Source organism: Larus michahellis, chromosome 1, assembly GCF_964199755.1.
Source record: "Larus michahellis chromosome 1, bLarMic1.1, whole genome shotgun sequence".
NCBI classification, from domain to species: Eukaryota; Metazoa; Chordata; class Aves; order Charadriiformes; family Laridae; genus Larus; species Larus michahellis.
In genome coordinates this window covers 191,977,695-192,003,766 of record NC_133896.1, presented here as the reverse complement: position 1 = coordinate 192,003,766, position 26,072 = coordinate 191,977,695, and the positions used below count along the sequence as shown (strand labels likewise).

At 42.9% G+C, this 26,072-nt stretch overlaps 2 protein-coding genes across 12 annotated transcripts in view; one reads left to right on the top strand and one right to left on the bottom strand.

Moving 5' to 3' along the window:
* Positions 1-121: 121 nt before the first annotated feature.
* SETDB2 (SET domain bifurcated histone lysine methyltransferase 2) lies at positions 122-21,609 on the bottom strand. 5 transcript variants are annotated; one of them, XM_074565963.1, is made up of 16 exons: positions 21,476-21,609; positions 20,826-21,123; positions 19,946-20,005; positions 17,553-17,675; positions 16,099-16,164; positions 13,260-13,359; positions 12,004-12,570; positions 10,341-10,460; positions 8,970-9,139; positions 8,315-8,543; positions 6,252-6,336; positions 5,169-5,277; positions 4,042-4,373; positions 2,773-2,861; positions 761-837; positions 122-544 (listed from the first exon to the last, which is right to left on the bottom strand). In XM_074565963.1, exons 2-16 carry the CDS (start codon positions 20,857-20,859, stop codon positions 537-539), a joined length of 2,169 nt encoding a protein of 722 aa, XP_074422064.1. In that variant the 5' UTR covers positions 20,860-21,123; positions 21,476-21,609; the 3' UTR covers positions 122-536. The 5 variants fall into 5 exon arrangements, with proteins under 5 accessions (XP_074422064.1, XP_074422027.1, XP_074422047.1 ...); XM_074565926.1 differs by lacking the exon at positions 761-837; XM_074565946.1 differs by lacking the exon at positions 761-837 and having other exon boundaries at positions 8,970-9,112.
* A 108-nt stretch (positions 21,610-21,717) lies between these two features.
* Positions 21,718-26,072, top strand: part of CAB39L (calcium binding protein 39 like) — a 69,681-nt gene continuing 65,326 nt past the window's right edge. Inside the window, exons 1-2 of one of the 7 annotated variants that reach the window (XM_074566055.1) lie at positions 21,723-21,816; positions 24,265-24,391. The gene's annotated coding sequence lies outside the window, so the exon portion shown is untranslated. Of the gene's footprint in view, positions 21,817-21,875; positions 21,934-24,183; positions 24,392-26,072 lie in introns of those variants that run through there. The other 6 variants (XM_074566017.1, XM_074566062.1, XM_074566043.1 and 3 more) reach the window with 6 other exon arrangements.

The window sequence follows — 26,072 nt, the reverse complement described above, 5'->3', positions numbered from 1 at the left end:
TATTTTAATAATTCTTAGCTTCCAAACAGGCAGACTTGCATTCATAATGAGTTTCAGAAAACTGAGTTTTGCTAACTCAGCATTGTGGAAGGGCACAGAAAACATCAACTAACCACTGCTCTGCATCAGTCATGTCTCTGCTGCAGATGGCAGAACTTTATTCGTGAATGAAAAGGGGGGCAGGGGTGGAAGACTAGGAGCAGAGACATTATCTGGGAAGTTTGATGCCTGTTATGACAAACAGGTCTAACTCTGTAAACCACAAAAGTGGCATTTAAATGTAAATTTAAAAAATGATCAGGTGAAAGGCATTTTAGTTGAATAGAATTAGCACCACTGACTTAAGTGTACTGTTCGCTGTACAGAAGTCCATTCCAGCATATAAATCTCCAGGTACGTGATGTGTTGACAGCAGGAAAGCTTTGCCTATAAGGTTTTTTTCCTGCACTTCGGAACTCCACACTGACAGGAAATCTCTGTCTCTGGCATGCTTCCAGCTTCATAACCATAATCCCACGTGAGTTCAGTTCCAGCTTTCACATGCCTAAGAAATAAAACACTCGGTCAACTGGTTTGAACTACGTGAAACAGTACTGTGCTTATAATTTGTCACCAACAACTTGCATGCAAACCCCAAAATATTAGGGGGCAGGGAGTATCACACAGGCAGCTTGTTGGGAGAAAACCAAGAGATATAATGAGTCTCTGGCACGTGCATGCTGCTTTGCCTACCAGAGCTATGGAGAGTGTGAATACTCACACGCAGGAGAAAAGAACTTATCAAGCAGTGCAATAGGATCAGAGTCTAAGCAACCTGCTCTAACTTCGAGGCAAATTCTGGGAAAAAAACAAATCAAACAATAAAACGGAAAAAACGCTTAAGTGAATACATCTAAATGAGAACACAGTTTTGTTATTTTTACTATGTACAGTGCATCACTGAGGTTTGAACAGATCTCTAGATACACTGGTGATGAAAACTATCGTCTTTGGTCTGACAAGCTACATTTTAATGCAATTGCACCATTTATGTGCACAAAGCCTAACACTCATAATTAAACACATGCTCCTCATGAACCAGCTGCTCTGGCAGTACATGAAAGAGAAGAAATTTCTAAGGTAGGAAATTCATTGCCCAAAATGAATGCTAAATTAAATACCCGAGACTAAGATGCTGAGGGACAACTGAGGGAAAATACAACAAAATGTGAGTATTACAAAGAAGAGAGTAGTTCTCTGAAACTTCTCACTGGATACAATATAAGAGACTTCCAGTGAATTACCAGGCAGCAGGGTGAGAACAAACCAAATGAGGACATAATTGCAACCTGACATTTGCCACCTTAAGATGTTCTGGAGACCAAAAATATAAAACAGATAGAAAGGTGACTGGGCAAGTCCACAGAAGCTATTCAATTCAGCTCGATGATCCAGATGCAGTCCTTAATTTAGAAAAGTTGTTAAAGGGTGACTGCCAGAAAGCAAGAGGGCCAGCCAGGGGAACATCCCTTCAACAATCTTCCTCCCTAAGTGTCTTCTGCTGACCACTAGCTCCTCCTCCACTGGCCTCAGTGCCCACTACACACTTCTTCACCAAGTACCTAAGCAAGAAAGACTCTAGCTAAAACAAAATCTTTTTTCTGACATATTTCAAACCATTGTCTTCACAGTTCTTGGAAGCTCTCTTCACAGTGCAATTCACAGCACCTGTGTCAGTATGGACCAGGGCTGCAGGGCTCTGCAGAGGACTAGTGTTCCCTAGGGTTGATTTGTCTGGAATGAATCCTCTGCTCTCAATTGTAAGTTCTCACCCAGTACTCCCACTGTCACGTGCATCAGCTAGCTTCATTCATACAATTAATCTTTCCCCTCCTGGGTTTAGCTGCCACTTTCCTGTGTCTCGCTGGCACCAGCTCTCCGTACCTCCTGTACGTCCCCTAAGGGAAGACCCACATCTTCTGCTTTCAGAGGAAGCTTTCATCTCTGAGTGTCCTAGTGCCACCTTGTGAGGACTGTGTGCAGTTTTGGACCCCTCACTACAGGAAAGACATTGAGATTTTGGAGTGATCCCAGAGAAGGGCAACAAAGCTGGTGAGGGGTCTGGAGAACAAGTCTTATGAGGAGCGGCTGAGGGAACTGGGGTTGTTTAGGCTGGAGAAAAGGAGGCTGAGGGCAGACCTTGTCGCTCCCTACAACTACCTGAAAGGAGGGCGTAGCGAGGTGGGGGTCGGTCTCTTCTCCCAAGTAACAGGCGATACGACAAGAGGAAGTGGCCTCAAGTTGCACCAGGGGAGGTTTAGATTAGATATCAGGAAAAATTTTTACACTGAAAGGGTTATTAAGCATTGGAACAGGCTGCCCATGGAAGTGGTTGAGGCACCATCCCTGGAGGTATTTAAAAGACGGGTAGATGTAGTGCTTAGCGATACTGTCTAGTGATGGTTTTGGTCAGAGTTAGGTTGATGGTTGGACTCGATGATCTGAAAGGTCCCCAGGCAATTCTATGATTCTAAGATTATCACTGAAATTGATGCATCAAAATTAAGTTTCTTCACTTTACATTTCAGTGCAAAACTGAAAAAAAACCCCTCATTAGTGATAATCAACAGCTCTATTTCTTCAGTCTTCAGTGCAAAATAAGAAGTCACCAATAAGAAGGTAGTTTTATGGTTTCATGATCTAAGCGTCTCCATCCCCTTAGCATAATTATTTCCTAATAACTGAGCACCCCTAGTACCTGGAATGAACGGCATTAAATTTTCAGAAATTCACCTGTTTGTGAAGAATGCCACCCATGGGAAACTTCTGTTGTGAGTCTCTACAAACACGCTTTGTGCAAAGAGATTTGGGCAGCAGCTGTGCTGTAAAACAGAATATTTGAATTAGAAACAGTGAAACACCTCATTGTTGAAGAATCTATTTTGTGTCAGATATCTGTCACTAGTAAAGGCAGTTTCTTCCTTCCCTTCTTCAGCACACACATAATTCCTATTACTCAGTTCCATTGCTGCTTATTTTTGCGGTAACTATGTCTCTTTAAAGTATTATTTCCATCATATTACGGAATTACTTTTGCCTAGGAAAACCAAGTTCTTTTATCAAGCTGTGCTCCAGAAATTTATGGTGAGAATTCATCTTTGATTCAGGATGCACCACAAATAATCAGTATGGGACAGATGTATCTCGCTGTCAGCCAGGGAAGCAGTGCTAGGGAGCAAGCAATAGATTAAATGATTGCATATGTTGGCAAAGAGATACAAAACATGAAAGGTCATTCAGGTGCACGCAGAAACATGTGTATGGTCATGGATGCAGATGAAAGGTTTCAGCAAGATGCACTACTAATCTTAACACTGTATTACTTTTGCAATGAAGAACAGCTTAAACATATGCAAGGATTTTGCTGTAGGACACATGTTCATGCCAACAAAGAGAAGTACTTGCAGAGTACATGCAGACGCGTCTATGAAACATTCGCCTTAGTTGGAGGTACTTAGTAATTCACTACTATTTCTTGGCGAGTCAAAATTGAGAGACTTTAGCAGATACATACACAGTATGACGGACCATTTTCTGAACCTATGATTGAACGCTGCAGAAATTTCCTACAAGACCACAACACTTATCCTAAATCAGCACAAGCTAGAATTTACAGTGGTTGCGGAACAAAAAATGAGGTTGGGGGAAGGCTTGTGGTTCAACAAAATGGGACATTTGCTCTCTAGACCCCCAAAACAGGCTGTTCAAAAGTTCAGGAGAAAGATGTCTCTCCTTACTGGGGAATACTTCACTCAGGAACCTAGTGGTGCCAAAAACTACAGCTAGTATGCAGCATGCATCATTTTATGGAGGCACTAACAGACAGTGTGACCCAACTTGCTGTTCTGTCACTTCAGAGTGCAGGGAGCACCACATAGCCTGCCTTGTCATGCACCTACCACATATATAGTTTAAGCGCAAAAGCTTTCTAGTTTATGCAAATACATCATTTATTTATTTAAGCTAAGACAACTAAAAGAACGCATGCAAATTTTTACTTACGTTAAGAAAACGACCCACATTTCCTTCTTTTGTGGCATCCAGTACATAAATATTTTCTTCATCAGCATTCTTCAGAAGCGTCCTGTCACCATCAGCCTCCTCACAAAATGCATCTTGTTTTGACTGCCTGTGATTCTCCTCTTTGCAGTCAGCTTTTAGGGCTATGTTTTTGGATGGCCCCACAACACACGTGTCACGCGGCACACCTGACTTGCCACAATCAACACCCTGCAGAGACAGACTCTTTTTTTTGCATTCTGCACTGTCCACGTCAGCAGGCTCAGTCCGTCTAATTTCCATCGGATGTTCCTCCTTCTGCTGATGAGTGGATTCTGTCAACAGACACATAAGTTATTCTTCAACGTCAGTTTAAGGCTAAAGCCTTTCCCTTCTTTGTCCCTGAACTCTTATCCACCCACTCTTTGCTCTCCAAAACGTACACAGCTTCCTTGCTATTTACAAGTCTATAACACAACTGTCCTTTTCCACGTCTCATCAATCCTCCCACAAATGACTGCTCCCTGCTGTGGTGCTGAAAGCACTTGCTCAAGGGTCCTGTGAGTGACCTAGACTCTCCCTTCTTTTCAAATCCCGCTCCAAATTGATTCCTTCCACATAGCATTTTATCATCATTCTCCACATTAATTCCTGAGAGAATCACAAACTGTAATTAAGACAGAAACAAGATGCACGTGCAAATAGCATCAGTTTCACACTGCTTCTCCAGCTTGAGGTCCTCCCACCCCTGCACTATATCCTGTTCCAGTTTCGTCGACTGGAACCTGTATTGGGTGTGACACAGTAAGATTTGCAAGACTGACTTTTCCACAATTGCACCGTATTTGAGAAGCTGCTGTCAGGACTGTTCAACATGTCCCAAGATCAACTTTGCAGGCAAAAGATTGCCCTGTACCAGTTAATGCACTGTATTATGCAAGGCAGCAATAACTTCTGTACCGCTGACCTCTCGTGGAGACAGCCTGAGCATGACGCGGGCAACACCATTCTACTCTGAGAACAGGCCTGCCCACGTCCAGAGGTCACTTTCTACATTTTAAATCTATTTAAATCACCTCATGGGGCACAAGTGTGCTAAGAGTGCAGTATTTATAGCTCTGCAAACCTACTTTCTTTTCCTTTCTTTGTTCCACTGGTTAGTTTTGTTTTGCTTGACTGATGAATCTGAGAACTATTATCTTCATCTGAGCTGGCAGCGCGCACCAGTGTATCAATTTCCTTTAAACAGAATAAAAGATAATGAAAAGGCTGTGATGTATTGTTGCTGTATGCAAATCTAGGTCAACACAGGATAGCAAGTGGCTTTTAGGACTCCAGGGGTGAAGTTTCAAACCTACTGTAATGCATAGTTTCATGCATTCATGGCTGAGTTTCAAAAGTTCATACATTTATACTGCAATGCAACATTTATCTTAGTTTCAAATTATCCTTCAGAATAACCTGGAAGGAGCTTCCCACTCAACAAATTATTTAAGTGCGTGCTTAAGTCCCAACAATTTAATCAGAATTTAAACACGTTTGTGTAAGTTGCTGAACCAAAGTCCAAACATGCTTTTTACACAGTTTCAATAAAATGAACACAAGTGGCAAGATTTCTCATCTCCCACCACAAAAAGGCAATTAGTTATGGGAGAATGGACGGCGCTGCCAAACATTAGCATGAAAATCCCATGTGCATTTCTTAAGTGCAATGAAACAGAGTAAGTTTACCCCAGTTTCCCTCCTTTGCATGCATTTGCAGGTAACACTTCACACCCAGGTCAGATCAAATTCTCCCAACTGCACCACTGCATGAGAAAACCGCATCCAACTCCTGAGATTTTCTTCTCTCCCTGCTATGTAATTTTTCGGGGAGACATTACAAAAATATTACCACAATGACCCCCTAACCCTGCAGTCAGTTACAACAGGGGGTGGGAGAGGAGAATGGGTTTTTAAGACTCTCAAGGCTGGAGTATAAGTGAAGGGTGGAGAAGGGAAGGCTGTGAGAGTAGTGGTCTCAGGGAACACCTTGAAGGACTGGAGATAATGGAGAAGGGATGGGGTATAGCTTCCAGCATGCCAGCTTAGCTCACAGTGTGACACAATCTCATGAAGGAAGATCATTAGCACTATTTAAAAGTAGAAGATGAAAAGGTCAAAATTAACATATATATATTCAGCACAGTGAAAAATTAACCTATTATTATTACCATTTTTAGCTGGTCATTATGAAAAACAGCTATTCTAGTTCCAGGTCTCCTCGCGGTTGCAATACTTGAATTCTTTGCACGAACTCTGTACAGAAAGGTCAGAAGGAAATTACAAAAGACAAAAAGACTTATAAATAACTCTCACAACGCACATTTCTTGAACAGTCTCTAGTTCATAAAGAACAGACTACACCAGAGCTTGCAGTCCGGCCTCATCCCAGGTTCTGTGAGTATTTTGCCTTTAAGAATGGAGGAGCTAGGTTAGTTTCTCAATAGTATTTGTAAAAAAAAAAAAAGTTGTTCATACTTTTTTGAGAGATCAGCATCTGCTTTTACATCCTTTTGCAGTTCTCCTGCTGAAAACTGAATTCTCTGTTGTTTTATTATATCAGATCATCTCAAAATAGAGCACCTACAGACAGAGTTTTGCCTTTTTTCTGCTACCACTTTCAACATTTTTGACAGTGTAGCTTTCAAACAGGAAAGGACATTGCAGGGACAAAGGATAGAGGGGGAGGACAGAGAGGGAGACAGCGGGTGAGACGGTCAACATACGGCAGATACAGAAAATACTCTCCCACAAAAGAACCTCACTCCTTCACATCAGGAGAAGACTGAAGGATGGGTAGCACGGTTCTTCTGGCATATACAATATCAAAAACTGCATTCATTTGGATTACGTCCACTGTGCAGTAGAAAACACCAGTTTCAAAACTAATCTTAGTATCTGTATGAAGTCTAGCAATAAGTAACAGCTCTTATTGAAGAAAACTTACAACTTTAGTATGTATTTTCTTGCCACAAAACCCATCATGGTATTACTGATGATGGCAACAAATACTACTCTTTAAGGCTTTCTTAAGATTTAAACCCCTTTGTAAATTCAGAAGGTGCAGCAGCCACAAGAACTTATGACATTATTACATGATTACATTGTTTGTCCTTATAAAGGCAATCTGTTTGGGTGGACGACATGTCAGGCTTAGCACACTGATGTCCTCTCAGATCAGCTGGATTGTCATTTCTTAAGAGGCACCTAACGAAGTCTTTTTGTCTGTCATATTTTTTACACAGCCCACATGTGAAACATTTTTATTCTCAGGAAAGAAAATGTACGAGATTTAAGGCAGAAGGACAGTAAATGCAACTTTAAATCTGTGGTTCCCTGCAATTTTTAGTAAAAGCACTTAGTAGAAGTAAAATCCAGTTGATTGCTGATAATTATGTAATTTAGACAATGAATAATTCATTAGGTTTCCAAGATACTGAAATGCAAGCGAGAATATATTGGCAGATATTTTAAAGAGTTTCCATTTGCAATTTCACGGTTCTTCTCAAAGATCCACAATAAGCTTCTACTAGGCAATGAGCAAGAATTTGCAATCATTTATGAGCAATGGAAAGTGTTCACAAAGCAGTGTGGCAGAGCAAGGAATAAAGTTTAAGAAAAAAGCTCCTGACTTCCTTCTGAAAGGACTACAGCATGATATTGACAAAGCCACAAGGCTATTTTGCAGCAATTTTATTTTAGGAATCCCGATAGGCTATGAGGCCCTGACTGTAAAATGTAAACAGGAACAGAACTTCTGCATAATTCACTGCAAAAGCAATGTGTTGTCAGACTCTTAACAGGAAAGGTTAAGACTCCTAGCAGAAACGATTACAAAGAACAAGAGGTTTAGAGACTGGGAGCAAAGGACAGGACAGTTAATGGCTGATTTGTTATAAAAACCTTCAGTGTCATCAAGTATCTTTATCTCAAGTATCTTTCATTAATTCTTTCAAATTAGCATACTGATTAATGCCCTGAACAGATCAAGTACAACCAGGAGATGAACTGGATTTCTAGAAAATGCCGAGTGGTACACAGAGGAAGTAAAATCAGTATAGAGGAAAAAATTCTCTCCCACTAGAAGAAATAATCAGGAACTAACAAAAAAGCTGTGAAAGAAAAAAATCCCACCCTCTGAAGACATGCAGTTCTACTCTAAGTTTTACAAAGGACTCTCTAGAATAGCAGAGTATTAGCTTTGTTATGCTTCTGTTTGTTTTGGTAAACTTACGGGGTTAATTTATTTTCATTATCCACAGTCTGAGACAAAGACTGCTGCTTCTCAAGAATGTCAGTTTTGTCAGTCTGTACTAGTTCAATTACGGAGTCTGAACAATCAGTGTCAAGTTTTCTTTTTTTGGAAAAAAAGCCATTGCCTCTGTCATTCACAGCACTCTTCTCTTTCAGCCCTTGACCAGCATCCCCCAATACTTGAACTTCAGCTCTGCTCATTAATCTGCCTGGAAGAAAAAGAAAAGATTGTATTTTTTTTAAAATTGTTTGTTTGCCAAGATGGATCACGCTCACTATTGCAGTGCAAACTTACATTAAAAAAAAATACAAGACCATTACTTGTGAAAGCAAAATACAAATGCATGTATACTCAAGGAAAACTAGCTGTGGCACACAATGCACAGGCCTGTGAGGGAAAAATACACAGTCTGAGATAGGCTTTGCTCCAGAATGCTTTGATTGTTTATCTGACACCACTGTATTGCAGAGTTCTCCAAGGTTCTTCCGTCTGTTTGATCATCTTGCAAGTTAAGATTATATCGACTCACTTCTCTTCCAACCCCCTATTTCCCTGTTTGTTTCACAAAGAAAATTCCAGGTCACAGGAAAGGGAGAATTATGCTATGCGTCTTCCACTGGTCACCTTCTGTTACCTGAGTAAGTGCAAACAAACGTCCCCTTGTCGATATCGTCTAGGCAGCGGACACCCCAGCCTTTCTTTTCTGTGTTGAACACTTGCAACCTGACTTGAATGCCATGCTGTACAACTCTATTCTGACACATCATCTTGTCACACCTGCACAACACACTACACTCATAAATTCTGTCAAGAGGAAGCAAAACAAAACACAATATAAAAGAATGCATTACTAAAACAAATTTGCTATTATTAATTTCCCTCCTGAACATTAATAAGGCAGTTAACTGAAAAAAATAAAGACTCCGGCTAAAACTGATTTTGCATCAGTGCTCTGATGCTCATGACTTTCTTGACTGCCGATTTATGAATTTTAAGAGTCTGTCAGGCAGATTTTGGTATAAGTAGACAAGAAAAATAAATCCTACCTTTTTATTTTATTGAAGTAAATCACACAGAAGCAGAAATCCCTATGAAGCACCTCATTCTATGCTGTAACAGATTTTATTGAAGACAACCTGTCTCCCTGGACCTCAGCACAGTTGTCATGAGTTTTAGGATTTAACAAAATATTTCTAAAAGAATTCACAATTGTGCTTTTTTTTGCATTTGTTTCTGGGTTTGCTGGCAGCTTTAATTCTGCACACCAACAATAAATTAACACCACACAGTACAAAGGACTGAAAGGGGCTCCTTAAGCCTGGGGTTTCAGCCCTTGGCCGCTGCAGAAAGCTACCTTGCACAATTCCTCTCCTAAACACCTGAGCTTACTGGCACCTTCCCCAGGCCACATACTAATCCGCGGGAGCTAAATAAGAGAAAGGGTGAACACTTGCAGCTTTGGGATGGCTTTGGAGACTCTCAGAAGAGTCACATGTAACAGAGTCTGGCAACATCAGCTGGCTGATACTTCCTTAGGACTCTGGTCAAATGGGTGGACAAGATACAGGACAAAACCCAAGGGTGGCTACTGCTTCCCACTTCTTCCGCTGTTATACACTGTCATGGTCTTGTGATAGAACTCCTTCCTTTGTGGCAGGCTTCCTTCCCCTCTCCTTTCTTCCCTTGGCATGCCTGAATGAACCAGCTCATGGTCCAGCCATCGCCTGAGCTCCTGGACCAGTAACAGTGTGTTACTGTTTACACTTTTCTTGGACCTTGAACTAAGCTGTGAAAATTGCAGTATCTTCAGTACAAAAATGTTTTTTTCCCCATCCTATTACTCAAGTCACATTAATTATTTTTTGTCATCCTGATCTGGTGACAAAAATTGAAGGTTTCAGTAATCCCGAAACTGCAGTTATTTTAGTCCTGTAGTACTTACAACTCCAGGAGTAAAATAAGAGCATACAAATAAAATAACAGTTAATAGTTCTGTCTTTCTTACCCACTAGGAACAGGTCCCTCCAGTCTTTTGTAACTGTATCCATGGCATGTTTTACTACGTGGAGACAGAGAAATTTTACTACAGCCTCTTGCAGTTAGCTGTAGGCATGCACATTTTGACCTAGAAGATAACAGTAAAACACCTCAGAATGTATTTGGGGCAGCGTAAATCAAACATAAATCCAGAAAATTTAAGATGTACTTGACTATACACACACAGTTTTATACATACCTATGTTTTTCCCCCCATCACTTTTCTCCACAAGGCCACTTCAGGCACCCTACCCTTCTCTTTGTCTCTTGCCTGGTTATGCAAGTTTACAATCATCATGTTCTCTCCACCCCAACCCAACCCCATTCTTCCACCAAGCTCTGTAAAAGGCGCATGCAAACAGCTCGAGTACGACAGAAATTTATCATAAATAGGACACTGCCAAATGGCTTGAATGAATGAATTAAAATCACCTGTTCTGGCACAGCATTCCAGCTTGTTAGCCACTCCTTCATTACCTTCCTCCCACCCTAGGCCCCAGGAAATGAAGCATTTCACACTGCGGAGTGGAGAACTCAAGCAATAATGCTGGTATTTACCTAGTCATGACAACACCAAAGACCCACAGCGTTTGAGCAAACAGCAACAGACCAAATCCTGAACCCCAAAACTGCACGTCAAAAGCACCTCAACTGTTGAGGGAGTTCAGTGCAAAGAAGCAGCAGGATATGTGCTTGCTGTTCCCCACCATTCAGCTGAAACTAAATAACTTTAATTACTGAAGCTTCATTATACTAGGCTGTGATTTCAAGCTTTTGTTGGGTCACGGGCAATTATACTGCACACCAGCACATGCAACTGCCCTAGCTATCAACAGTACAAAATGGATTCAACACCAAATAACACCTACAGGCAGAGATCAGGTCAAAGACAAACACCCTTCAAGAAAGTGGACAAAATTATCACCAAACTCGCATATGTTAACCGTGGCAGGTTCCCACAGAGTAATACGTAGCCCAGAGTTACTGGGCTTTTTCTCAAGACAGCAATGAGCAACAGCATTTGAACTGCTCAGAGCACAAATGTCTTCTGTGACTACTTCTGTTTCTGTTGAGACAAGGGGAAGGATGGGATGTAGAGGTTGTGAACAGGGATGTTTCTTCCTCTGCCCTCAGCAACCTTCCAAGTTCCAAATGATCTGATCTCTCCAGGCTGTCCCATCCTGTCTCCAGGATATGATCCCAGAGCAGGAGCTGCAGCAGAAGCTGTAATGCAGGATCCTTCCCTGTCTGCCAGGAAAATGAGCCTTCCTCTGCTGGCACAAGACTCCCTTCCTCACTCCTTTCCCAAAGCTGAGAGATCTGCTTGCCAGCTTCACCTGGAGGAGAAGCATTGCCAATTTGGGAAGAAAGGGAAAAGAACACAATAATACACCTGTTGATCGCTTCCTTCCCTACAACAGGGGCTGGAGGGGTACGAGCACCCAAGTTCTGGAGAAGATAAAGACACAGTGGTGTCAGTCAACACACAGCATGGCACAAGACAACTACCACAGATATTCCAGCAGTGTTTGTCCCTCATTATTTGGTACTGTGCACCTTCACACTTACACCACCACCCTACTATTGCGGCATCACACATCGCTTGTCTGGGATTAGATTTTTATACCTACCTATCAATGCAGCCATCTGTGCAGTCACATGAATCAACAAACATGCTGGAGAAATTGTTGAGATAATAAGCACGTGGCCACGATGCCCTCCGATATTTGAAATAAGGTAATCTTGCGCGGTCAAGATCGTTACAGAAAGAAACAGGCACAGACTCGGCTCCATTGCTAATATCAAAATCGAACACAAGGGGTTCGGGATTTACAGTGTTCCTGCCCAACAGTACGTATGTGTTGAAGGAGAAGTGATCAACAAATAAGAAGTTGCACTCCGTTTCAAACAAATAATTTTGCACATCTTGAAAGCTTCTCAGACTTCGACCGCAAGGAGCTTTATAATTCACATCCAGTGATTTCGAAAGGCAGTCCGCTTTTGCATGGCGCCTTTGAAAGTGAAACAGGATTGGTATCTTAAGAGGATTTTCACCCTTGAAGGAGCCCGCTGATCTGTTGGCAAGACAAGCACTAGAGCACTTGTGCTTCTTATACTGCAGGTTTAAGGGTAAATCTTGAATTTTACCAGATGCTTCTTTACTCCCTGAACCTGTTTTTTCCATCTCCTCTTTTTTTCTATTTGGAATAAAAAAGGAGAAAAAAAAAGAAAAGAAAAAAGAGCAGCATCTTAGGCAACCAGTAAAATGCTCATTTATTTAGTGGTTCAATGTTATTAACACAGGAAAGAAAAAGACCATTGCTAGAAGGCCAAGGGTTTCACTGAATCACTACTCATATTGAGTTACTGTCCTAACATCATAGGAAGACATATTCAGGGGCATTAAAAACCAAAGACAACAGCTTCTTCACAGAAAGAACACTAAAAAAAAACACCAAACAAACAAAAAAAAAAGGAATTATATCATTACCCCCATCTTCCAAATCAGTACCTGAGACTAAAAACAGAGAGACTAAGTCATGTGTGTAACAATCTGCACAGTTTGTGAAAGCCTGAGAACTGAACACAAAAATGGTTACGTCCTAACCCTGATAATCCTGTTAATACTTGTGGATCTTTATTCATAATCTAATGACCTGTTTTACTCTGCAATGTTCTCACGTGGCAAATTAGACACGTCTACTAAAAGCCTCAAGTTTTCCACGTAGGTCAAGTTAAAAATATTTTCACTTTGAAAACTGGCAGGATTCAAAACTGGGTTTAAAACATTGTATTTAGAAATACAAGAGAGAGATTAAAATACCTCTTGAATGCACTAAAGAATATGTCAAATAAGGAACTGGAATAAACTAGTAAATACACTGACCTGTGAGAACCTTCTACGGAGTCTGCAGTGTTGTCATCTGTAAGACACTGCAATTTGGGTTTGGTTTCCCGTACACCATCTCTATCAAACACATCACTTCCTGAAAAAATTTGTATGCAAGCAAAAACTTCAGCAATCCACATTTCAATTTATAATCAAACTTACTTTAGTTACTAAAGAGATAATTGCCAAAATACATTAAAAGAAATGCATTGCTATGACCTGCAGCTAACAAAGAGCATGGTAGCAAGTGCCCTACTGAAAAAAGCAGCTGTTTTTCATAACTTATACAAAATTCACGTTTGCATATAGAATCATAGGGTTGGAAGGGACCTCTGGAGATCATCTAGTCCAACCCCCCTGCCAGAGCAGGGTCACCTTAGAGCAGGTTGCACAGGAACATGTCCAGGTGGGTTTTGAATGTCACCAGAGTTGGAGACTCCACCACCTCTCTGGGCAGCCTGTTCCAGTGCTCTGCCACCCTCAAAGAAGTTCCTCCTCATGTTTAGGTGGAACTTCCTATGTTCAAGTTTGTGCCCATTACCTCTTGTCCTGCCCCCAGGCACCACTGAAAAGAGCCTGGCCCCATCCTCCTGACACCCACCCTTTAAGTATTTATAAGTGTTGATAAGGTCCCCCCTCAGTCGTCTTTTTTCCAGACTGAAGAAACCCAAATCCCTCAGCCTTTCTTCCTAAGAGAGGTGTTCCAGTCCCCTAATCATCTTGGTAGCTCTCTGCTGCACCCTCTCCAGCAGTTCCCTGTCCTTCTTGAGCCGGGGAGCCCAGAACTGGACACAGTACTCCAGGTGCAGCCTCACCAAGGCAGAGTAGAGGGGGAGGATGACCTCCCTCAACCTGCTGGCCACACTCTTCTTGATGCACCCCAGGATGCCATTGGCCGGCCTTTTTGGCCACAAGGGCACATTGCTGGCTCATGGTCATCCTGTTGTCCACCAGGACTCCCAGGTCTCTTTCCACAGAGCTGCTCTCCAGCAGGTCAGCCCCCAACCTGTACTGCTGCATGGGGTTATTCCTCCCCAGGTGCAGCACCCTACACTTGCTCTTCTTGAATTTCATAAGGTTCCTCTTTGCCCAACTCTCCAGCCTGTCCAGGGCTCTCTGTATGGCAGCACAGCCTTCCAGTGTGTCAGCCACTGCCCCCAGCTTTGCGTCATCAGCGAACTTGCTGAGGGTGCACTCTATCCCCTCGTCCAGGTCATTGATGAATATATTGAAGAGGACTGGACCCAGTACTGACCCCTGGGGAACACCACTTGTCACTGACCTCCAACTAGACTCTGTGCCCCTAATCACTACCCTCTGAGCTCTGTCTTTCAACCAGTCATCTATCCACCTTACTGTCCATTCATCGAGCCCACTCTTCCTAAGCTTCCCTATGAGGATGCTGTGGGAGACCATGTCGAACGCCTTGCTTAAGTCAAGGTAGACCACATCTACCGCCCTCCCCTCATATATCCATCCAGTCATGCCATCATAGAAGGCTATCAGATTAGTCAGATGTGATTTCCCCTTGGTGAATCCATGTTGAGTACTTCTGATAGCTTTCTTTTCCTCCACATGCCTTGAGATGACACCCAGAACAAGCTGTTCCATCATCTTTCCAGGGATGGAGGTGAGGCTGAGCGGCCTGTAGTTCCCCAGCTCCTCCTTCTTGCCTTTTTTGAAGACTGGAGTGACGCTGGCTTTCCTCCAGTCCTCAGGCACCTCGCCTGTTCTCCAGGACCTTTCAAAGATGATGGAGAGCAGCCCAGCAATGACTTCCTGGTGGAAGTCCCTCAGCACTCTCAGGTGCATCCCATCAGGGCCCATGGACTTGTGAATATCTAATTGATCTAATTGATCCCTCACTCGATCTTCCTCAACCCAAGGGAAGTCGTCTTCTTTCCCCATTACTTCCCCCAAAGCCTGGAACTCCTGAGGGCTAGGCTGAGCAGTAAAGACTGAAGCAAAGAAGGCATTCAGTAACTCCGCCTGCTCCGCATCCTCCATCACCATGGCTCCTGTTTCATTCAACAGTGGGCCCACGACTTCTCTGGTCTTCCTTTTGCCTCCAGTATACTTGTAGAAACCCTTCCTGTTGAGCTTGACATCCCTAGCCAGGTTTAATTCCAAGGCGGCCTTGGCTTTCCTCGTTTCATCCCTGCACACTCTGGCGGCATTCTTGTAATCCTCCCAAGGGGTCAGTCCCTTCTTCCACTTATTGTAGACTTCCTTCTTCAAGGTATGCAAGTGAGCGACTAGCTGACACACGACACATGCTCTCTCACCTTCTCTCCTGCTCCTCCTCTCCCTGCTTCCTTTTCCCCAAAAAGGAAAAACTTAGGTGTGCATTGACAAAGTTGAGGCAGAAATGCATCATGAAGATTTACCCTTTTTCACACACCACCAGGTGATTTGTGCTTTAAAATCTTCCACATAGCTTTCAAAGCGCATGGAGGCAACACACATATGAAACGCATATACAGATTTCTCTTTGTTATTTAAGGCAAAAGGATGCCAGGGTACTACAGTCAGTGGAGCCACGCACAAGATGATTCTGCTTGCAGCCAGCTCAGGTTCATCAGGGCTTACTGGTTCAAACTCTCTTCACTTGGTACAAGCCATATACACATACACACAAACCACAGAAGTATGAACCCAGGTGAGAGTCCACAGCCCAGAAACTGAGGAAACTAATAATTATGTTTTTTACCTTGTAATGCTAACCGGCTTCTCAGATCTATTTTATTGATTTCAACAAAGGGAAATAAGCTTCTGGTGAGTAAAATAAGACAAAATAAATCCACATACCAAATAAATACAATCAAGATGCACATACCATTTGTCAAAGATAAGAGATCACCTAAATTAGCTTCATTCACCAGCATCCAAGCCTGCCAGCATTCTATGCAAAAACCAAAACAGATATGAAATGTAAATAACAGGGACAACGATAATAGGGAAAACAAGGTGTAAGGCCTCCAGAGACACTTGTTTCCTCACTATGCTAATCGAGAGCATTGCAAGACTGATATTATTAGAAACCTTTTGCACCACAGTCCTTAATAGTCACATCTTCGAATTACAATAGAATTACAGCTCATATTAGTAGTTGTGAATCAGCGTGCTTTTGGAAAGCTGCTGGAATATTTCCAAACACACAGAAACCAGTAGCCTCCAGCGGCAGTAACATACATAAAGACAATTTAGTCTAAGTTTCTCTCTTTACTTTGTCATCAGACTAGTCATCTTCCTGCTAAGAAGGGCTGGATCTTGGAAGACTGAATTAATGCTACTCCTAAATTGGTGGAAATGGCATTCAGATAGAATTGGCTTCTTGTTTGTGTTGTTACTATCTCAACCCCTAACCCCATGCAACAAATATTACAAGGTGGCGCCATATGTCAGCAAAATCCATGTTAATACTTTAGTTTGAAATTTTTACAGAACAAAGCATAGAAAAATTCAAATTCAACTATGTTACAGATTCATTGTGTCAACTGGGTATTCAACTTTTATCTATGCACTGCTGTAATATTTTGTCAAAAAAACCAAGATGTGGTAGTTTAAGCACACAAAAAATTGTGCTGCCAATTTAGAGCAAGTAGTACAATGCAGAGTGTGTGATTATACCAGTTTAAAAGCATCTTACACTACTGTACATTTTCTTGCACAAAAAAAGCGGTAAGATCCATAGATTACATTTAAATGGGCGACTTCATTAAAAAAAAAGTGATTTTTATGTATTAAATAAAGCAGTAAAAAAAAAACAATCAGGAACAATCTTAAACGTATTGCTGTCGCATTTTTCTACTAGTGTTACAAGTTATAATGGTGTCTCTGCCATGAAATAATACTTATAGTCCCACCCCAAACCATTCAGTTTACTGAGATCAGTTTACAGTTTACTGAGAACAGTTTACAGTTTACTGAGAACAGTTTACAGTTTACTGAGAACAGCTTGAAAGGCTAAAACTTCTGATGATAAACAAAACAGAAGGCACTGCAGACATTTCATTACTTCTCAAGAATAAACATTTCAGTTCCATGTGCTTAAGAGCCACGCATTGTTTGAAAAAGTACACAGGCAAAATGAGAAAATGGCACAATGCACATGAAATGATTAGTCTTTTTTTAAAAGGCGATATATATTTTTAAAAGTGCTTAAAAACACCAACTACTAAGTAATTTAAATTCAGAGATATCTGAATTGTGGCACGTATCGCACAGCCCTATACAAAGCAGGCCACAGCTCCTCTGCAGCCCAGCTTAACTGTTACAATGGTTTCAAACCTTGGTTTGTGGCAGTTCCGTTCTTGATCTTTTGCTTCAGTAACAGCAGCACATTTTGCACTTGCTCAAATATGACATCCACTCTTCTACCTCCCAACTGTGTCCAAAACATCTTCAAGTCACCTGAAATGCAAATTTCCATTTACAAGTCTGTACAGCTCCCAGGAAGTCTAAAAACCTAAAACCACAAGTAGCTCCTAGTGGCCTGTTCAACGACTCTGACTCATTTCAGGATCGCTGCCTCCTTTTGTAGGCTTAAACTTTCAGAAGTCTATTCCTAAACCTAATAATGAAAGTGAAACAGAAGTGACGAACTGGAGTGACTTATGATGGTCCATGATGTTCAAGTAACTTTTCAAGCATCTCTACAAAGACTGTTGTGAAAGCCTTTCTCCACACACCAGCAAATTACTCCCACTATAAATTAGTCATGACTGAAACTCATGGAAGTGACACAGGAGAATATTTTCTACTGAATTAACTGAACATAGACATTTGGAAATTTTTTTATAGCTGTAACCTCCCTTAGCTACGCAAGCTGACTATGCTGTCTCACTGACATTTTTGGTATGTTTTCTAGGGAAAAAATGTTCAAGATATTTTCAGTTTGATAAATTTTGTTCACCAAGTGATATCAGTTGCAATAATTAATACACCCCTTATATCATGCCTCCTTCCTCCGCTAAAAATATTTATAAAGAACATTTTGTTTAAAGAAATGTTTTTTAGGCTAGTGGTTCAGAACCTCTTCTCTTCCAAGTCTATGTACCTTGGAGGTATTAAGCCCACTCATGAAAGCTCTTGTTAAAAAACATTAGCAGTGCATCTTTGGCCAGGACTCTGGAAAGGGCATATGATTCAGCACGTCAACAGACACCACCAGAAAAGAGAACAGGCTCTCTCTCATGGCTAACATTTCTCTTCTTCGATGATCAAGCACAAAAGAACAAGTAAATCTGGTTTCCTACTCTCCTTCTAGAGGCAGAGTCCACTGTCACCATACTAGGTTTACATTCCACTTTCAGACAGCAAATCTCAGTTGGCATATGTGCTAGGGTGACACCTCCCCAGCAGTCATGAGATACTTTTTACTAGCCTTACAAGAATGCAGTGTTTCCTTAACTTTCGACTTAGCAGAGAATGACTTCTGTTGTCCAGGATACCAGAAGCTAAGCAATGCTATGGCAGTACAGAATCTATGGTTGCTTTCAAAAGCATCATGACAACAGTAAAGAAAGTAACAATCTTTTGCCACCACAGCCCCAGCTGCTTATGTTGCCAGCAGCTAAGAGCATCATATTTAATATCAACAGGCAATGTTGAAAGTACTTTATCTTGTAAAACAACTGATTTGGCACTAACTCTCAACATCATTTCATATTCACAGAAATTAAAAAAAAAAAAAGTGAAAAGGTCAAAGTCACAACACAAAAAACACCCACAACACTTTCTGGAAAACTAGACTACTGCTCCAAAAGACATCATCTGCCCTGTGCCATTCTCATCCTTTTGATGTGCATGACAGTATCACAAATTTAAAATACCAAGAAATAAGCATATTTAATATCTGTATTTAAAAAAAAACATTCAGAAATTCTAGTAAGAAGTTCCACCACTGCAGATTAAAACTGCTGTCCTTACTTCTTATCTGTTTTCAGATATTTCAATGCATTTACTAAGTCCGGATAGCACTGGTGTATAGATTACTTCAGAGGATGGGCGACAGAACACCGTTTTTAATTTCTGGGTCATCAGTTATAATCTCGTGTAGGCCAAAAGGAAATAAACCCTATACTAGAATGTGCAGTGCTCAAACCACTCACTCACCTTGGAAACGCTTCCCCAACTCTCATGCTGGAGTGCCCTGAAACTCTAGCAGCAAAAACTCGGTTTTGCATGGAGAAGAAAAGATTTCATATGAAGTTCATAACATAATTTTCATTTCAAAAAAGACAGATTTCCACATCACTAATCTCTCCTCCATCCAGTGTTAACGCTGCTACTGTCAACCCCAGCCAGGAGGACAAGGAATGAACAAGACACAGGATGCATCTACTTCACCAGCATTCAAAATGATCTCACCAGCTGACAACTCAGGGTGCGGGCTGGCATCTGCTGGCAGTAGTTCTAAACCTGCCTGAGGCCATTACCTCTGCAGGGATTTTCTTTTCCCTCTACAGCATCCTTGTCACCATACATCTCTTTTTTCAGCATTGTGCAGGGGAACGATGCCAGCGCAAGAAACAAACAGCCAAGGCCAGGGCTACTTATGCCAGCTACCAGAAAAAATACGAACATCTTACACATACACCATAAAAGGCATTTTCACACCAGAAGTGGTGCCAAATATATACTACTTTTCCTTTTCCCTCCATAAATCCAAATTATACTACCTTCAGTCTTCTCCTCCCTGGAACTGGTAAGGTTCTCCACTTCAAAGCAGTCACACAGCACTGCAAGAGGTGCAGAATGGACAAGTAAGTAAGAGATCAGGTGAGAAATTAAAACGGTTGTAGCTACTTAATTTTTCAAAATTTATACAAGTAAATACTACAGTGGGTATCAGTGGCAGCACTGTATGAGAAAGCATTGTAGTGAAATAGTCATCCCACTTTCAAATAGTTATCCCCCGTCTTGTCAAGACCTAGCTGAAGAACACTCAAATGAAACAACCTGTGCGAGGAATTTTTTTTTATTGTTACATAGGTCGTTTCTTGTTATCTCTCAAGCATGAAGCTGTCACAAGATGACCCATACTTTCCAGCATATTCATTTGAGCCTACATAATCCCTGCTTCCTATTAGCTCCCATTTATCTTTTTTCTTTTTTTTTTAAATCAATGCTGTCAGTACAGCAGCACTGCAACTAAACTCATTTATTCAGGAAAAAATTAAGGTTTTTTTAGGTAAAAAAAAAATACAGTGTCTGTTTCTCAACAGATGCAAGATAAAGCAAGACATCTCCCCTGTAACAACACTAAGTAAGGCAGCATTCTTCAACCACATTGAAGATAAAAAAATTTCTGACTATCATCACTAATGATACAGAAAAACATAAAAGACACCTTAGTTATAAGTTAGGTAGTTAATCTTTTCTATGCTGTAACTGAAAAAAACATTTCCATTCATTCTGGCACAGAAATTTAATTTGGTTGACTGGGTAAAGAGGTTAAGTGAAGACTGCTGATTCCTAGAAAATCTTTTCAAAAGATCTGCCTAACGACTGCGCAAAACACATTTTACGGGGGTTTTCTTGGTTTTTTTTAAGGCTTACTTTTTTTCTCTTCCATCTTCTGGGGCGGCTGCATGGAGGGCTGCTACACTCACTGGGCTACTGCCAGCACCAAGCTCAGGCAGGTTGATCTTGCTGTCCCCGGGCGGGGTGCGGGGCCTGGGGACAGGAGCCCGGCCGCCTGTCGGGTTGGGAGCCCACGGCTGACATGGGGTCACCCGGCCTGTGGCGGGGGACAACCTCCCTCCTGGGGGCTCGACTCTCTCTGGTCAGGGGCCACCCTGGGCCACCCGCGGCCTGGCCCCAGCACCTTCCTCCGGCCCAACTCCTCTCAGCTTATCTGGGGAATGAAGGAGAGATAAGGATTAAAGCCGCGCGGCGCCGACCCAAGGACAGGCCGCCGCGCTGAGGCGCGGGGGAAGTGGGGGTGTGCGTGTCACCCGGTCCCACGCCTCTGCATTCCGTCAGGCGTGCGGGGACCCCGGAGGAGGCCGGGCCCATCCCCCCCCCCCGCCGGGTGCCAGCCCCCACAGGGCCCCTCCTGCCGCACCCGGCGCTACTCACCGCCGCCACGGAGCTCGTAGGGGCAGCCTACCCAGCGCCCAGGGGGCTTTCCTAAGGGCCGGGCCCCGACCAGTCGCCCTCCCTCCTCGCTCGCCCCCGCCCCCGAGCCCGCCCCCGCTTAACGGTACCTGCGGGCCGGGCCGCGCCGCGCCGCGCCGCGCTCCCCCGCGCCGCCCGGGCACGCTGCGCCGCCGCCGGCCGCCAGGGGGCGCCGCCCCGCCAAGGAGGCGAGCACCCGTCACTGCGCCTGCGCACTAAGGCCCACGCGCCCGCCGCCGGGCTGGGGGAAGGGAGTGCGCATGCGCAGAGGCGATATCTCCCCTTCCCCCCCCCGCGGCGCAAGTCCTTTGGTGATTGGACGCCGGGCCTTACGGGTTTATGGGTTTATGGCTCTGCGCCGGCGTCTCCGCGCTGATACGCATGCGCGAGGCGAGGCCGGGCCGCACAAACGAATGGCTGCGCGTAGGAGGTGGGCCTTTCTTCGTTACTATTGGGCGCGGTGCGGGCCAATGGGGCGGCGCTGGAGGGGGAGAAGGGAGGGGCCATGTGGCCGCGGAGAGGAGGGGGAAGAGCCGAGAGGCAGCAGGTGCGTCCGCCATTTTGGGGGCGGGGCGATGGTAGGGGGCGGGGCCTCCCGGGGTGTGGGCGGGGCGCTGGCGAGGCGGGTCGGGGCCTGTGGGGGCGCTGCCATCTTGTCAGAGCAGCGGCCGGCCGCGGAGGGCGAGAGGGCAAGGGCTAGGTCAGGCGGTCGGTCCGCGGGCGTGAGCGTTAGGCTGCGGGGGTGACTCTGGCTGTTGTTTTGGGCCATGTGGGGCCCGCCTGGCCTGAGGTGCTGGGTGATGTGGTGGCTCTCTCAGCGTGTGGGGCGGGGGTGGTGTGGGGAGAGGCGAGGCGGCCTGCCGTGCCCACTCTTGTGTGTGGGGCTTCCCACAGCTGGCATGGATCCTGGCAGTTGCTAGGCCCCTGTGGGAAGTTGTCTTGGCCAAAGGGGTGCTGCTGGCTGGCTGAATGCAGTGGGGCTGCCGGCACATGGCTGGGAGAATAAAAGCAAGTTACTGGAGGGGTATTGGGGCCTTTGATTGCCGTCCACCAAATTAAAATATTTGGTAAAGTGAATATTTGGTAAGTGAATGAGTTGCTGAACTCCACTGCTGGCCCCTGCTATTTGCCTTTTCTGGCTGCAGCTGTACCCTATGAAGTGCTAAATTATTACCACTTCTTTGATTCACAGTGTGAAAATAAAAAAAAAAAGTTTACGTTGCCCTTAAAATTTTCAGCAGTGTTACTTTACAAGTGTTTGCGTTGTGGCTGTGTAAAGGGACTTTTCAGAGAGGCAAACATTAACCCACGCTTAAAAGGTGGTGAGGGTGGTTTGTCATCACTTTTTTGCCACTTCTTTTTTTACCACCACTTTAAACTGGAGAGATAAACATAATATGCTCAAATATTTGTCAAAACATTTCCAATCTTGGGGATACTATTAAAAGTATTTCTTTAGTTGGGGGAGGGGGATAAGGTTAAAATTTAATTTGTCTGTGGGGGGATGCTGAGTTTACATGCCTTGGAGCTCTGGTCAGACCCAGGATCCTCCAGAAGATTTTGATGTCCAGTATCTGCTTTGTACTTTTATAAAACCTTTTAAATGTTTATATAGGCATGCCTACATCTGTGCCTGTGTTTGAAGTTCACTGATTAGTCCATGAGTACTGCCTAACTCTACAGAGAGAAATGAGACAACTAACAATAACATTGTTGGGAACAGGGTGGCTCAGCATTACTAATGTGCTGACAAATCTCCCAATAAAACCAGTAGTTTATGTTTTAAAAAGAGAGATTTCTCTCCTGTAGTTGTAAATTATGTACAAGCTTTTCTTGCTGTTGGAATATACAGCATTATGAGCTGATGATTGCAGATTAAGTAGTTTCATTTTACTGAATTATTAATACATGTGCACGTGCAAGTGAATACCGAGAGTTAAGAAACACTTGTGGTGCTACAAATTGTATATAAGGTATATATCAAACACAGAGAAGATGGAGCCAAATCATCATAATGATTGTATTAATTAGAATTTATTTTAAAAGATGATTTCCTCATACATTTTTATTTCCTTAAATGCCTTCTAAATGGCCTCCTGTGTTTGCCTGCACGCTTTGAAACTATGTGGTATGCATTAGTCAGCAATATGGAGACGGTATAGCAATCTCATAAATAATGAGTTGTTAAATAATCATATTTACGTTTGGGTAACAGGTTTGTATATATCTGCTTGCCTGATATGGTTAGGAAATGATTGGAGTTTTGAGATGATAATGTTGTCATATGCTGTGGAGGGGTCTTTCTCTTGACAGCGAACACGCATTGTGCTGGTCACTTGGGGTGAGGCCAGGCTCCCGAAAAGAGAGCAGGGAAGTGGTGAGGCTGACCCTGGAGGCTAATGCAAGGAATCCACTAAAATGGGTTTTAAGACCAGTTGAAATCAGACTTTTGCATTATTCATGTATCTATAAGTGTTTTATGTCAGTGTGATTGGAAAGGCAGTTTTCTGCATCTTAGGAAGTGAATGCAGAGGACATGTAGTGAAGAGGTGACACTGGTGTAATCTGTGTTATTCCCTATAAAGTGTCAGTAGCACTCAAAAGTGCTTTTATTAGCAACTGGGAGTGATGGAAGAAGCTGGAAGCATGTGACTGCATGCCTCAGACAAAACCAATATAATTTGCTTGTTATTTGAAGGAAAAGGAATGGGAAATACATCTTTCTTAAAACAAAGATTAATGACTCTGAATCAGTTTTGAAACATATCTGAGTTTGCTTGGTTTTGCTTTTATCTAGAACTGTAAGATAGGCTTTCTGCAGCATCACAGCGGATTCTGCTGGTGAGCCAGTAAGCTCAGTTCTTCCCAAACTTGTTAGGTGGCAGAAGCTCACAAGCAATGCTGATCTGACGTCCCAGTAACCTGCCTGCAGCACTCCTCTAGCAGCCGTGTCAGCTTCGTGGGGCTCTGCTGTCTAGACCTGGACTGAGTAACAGCATCCAGAGGTGAGGACAGCTCGTTCCATGTGCTTACACGTTTGTGAGCACCTTTGTTTGGGTGGCAATGAAAGGGCTGACTGTCCTGATGAATGGTGCTGTTGATTGAGTCGCTGAATTATGCTTTTGTGTTGCATAGTTCTGGTCATATTTAGGGACTTTAGATGAACGATTGCATAGACAGGGAGAATGCAAATGGCTCCTTTGAGTGGGAAGAGATGAAGCTGGTACAAAAGGAACTATCTCAACCAGTTCTCTTCTCTAGGGAGGTTTTATCATCTTGAATGTGGTGGGGATTTGGGTCTGTCCTCATATGGCCAAATAGGCTTGGGTGAGGTAGAGAGACATCGGTCAGATTCCAGAAAATAGCAAAGCAGTCAAAGCCATGGACCTTGGAAAGCTGTGGGCATTTGGAAAATGTTTTATAATTCTCATTTACCTTTTTGTCCTTTTCTGACTGGATTGGTTCTTTGTTTTATTGAGTCTTTTCTTCTTAAAGTATCTTTATCTTCTTAAAGTATGAGTACTCTTACCTGGTCTGTCACATCCTCCCTGTTATCCTTCTTGGTGATTTAACTTGATCCCTCATAGATAAGCATCCACACCTCATTATTTCAAAATGCAAGTTTAACATAATGTTTTATTACACTTAAGTATAGTTTATAAGTAGTCCCTTGTTTTTCACTCATCTCGTCTGTCTTAACTAAGATAACAGACAGATCAGAGAACAGATAGATTTAAACAGATCATTGCTTCTTTACAAAACTTTTTCAGTGGGGCATCCTTTGGCTTATCGTGGAAGTTTTGCTGTAACCCATCATTATTTATGAAGATACATACTAATATTTATTCCCTGTAGGTATGTTGCTTACTAATTAGACTTGTCACAGACTATTTACAGGTCCCCAGTGCTGTGTGTTGTAATGCTGTTGCTATTGTAGATATGTTAGGGTTTAGGTATTATTAGGTTATTTGGATACTAATTTTCCCAGCTATTAAATCAAAGAAAGGGGAGATTTGGGATCTCTGAGAAGCCACTCAGCCTGTAAAATGATTTTGTTCTACCTGTGATGTAAGCACATTTGCATTCCTGGCAACTAAAAGTCAAACAAATTGTCTGTTTGAGAAGTGGAGCTTCTAAAATCATACACTGTTGTGGTCCTAAGGGAATCTTAAAACACAGGCAGAGACTGGCTATGAAACGAAAAGGAAAAATTTGTGTCACTGTTTCAACAATAGACTTCTTTCATGTGGAGGACCTAGATGTCTGTTAATTACCAACTGGCTTGAGGGTTTTGGAGTCTGGCCCAACATGCTGAAACTCTTAACCATCCACTAGCTGGCATATCCTTCAAGGTCTACATTTGGAGACTGGTAATGTAATGGATTTCATCTTTATAGACTGTTTATGTAGTAGAAACGTTTTAATTTTTAGCTATATTTCTGTCTTACAGTCTCAGCATTCATTGCCAACACAGATTCCAGACAGTTGCATGAACACAGAAAGAAAGGACTGGTTTAAATGTTAGATAATGCTGGACTAGGTCAAGCAGCATGTGTTGTCTCTGCTGTGCCACAGCCCCCACCGCCCCACCCCCACCCCCTGCAAGGCACTGATCAAGACCTAAAACTGTGTCCTCTAATTTTGGGTGACTCAGATGAATTAACAAGATCTGAAAGCCTGTGATTA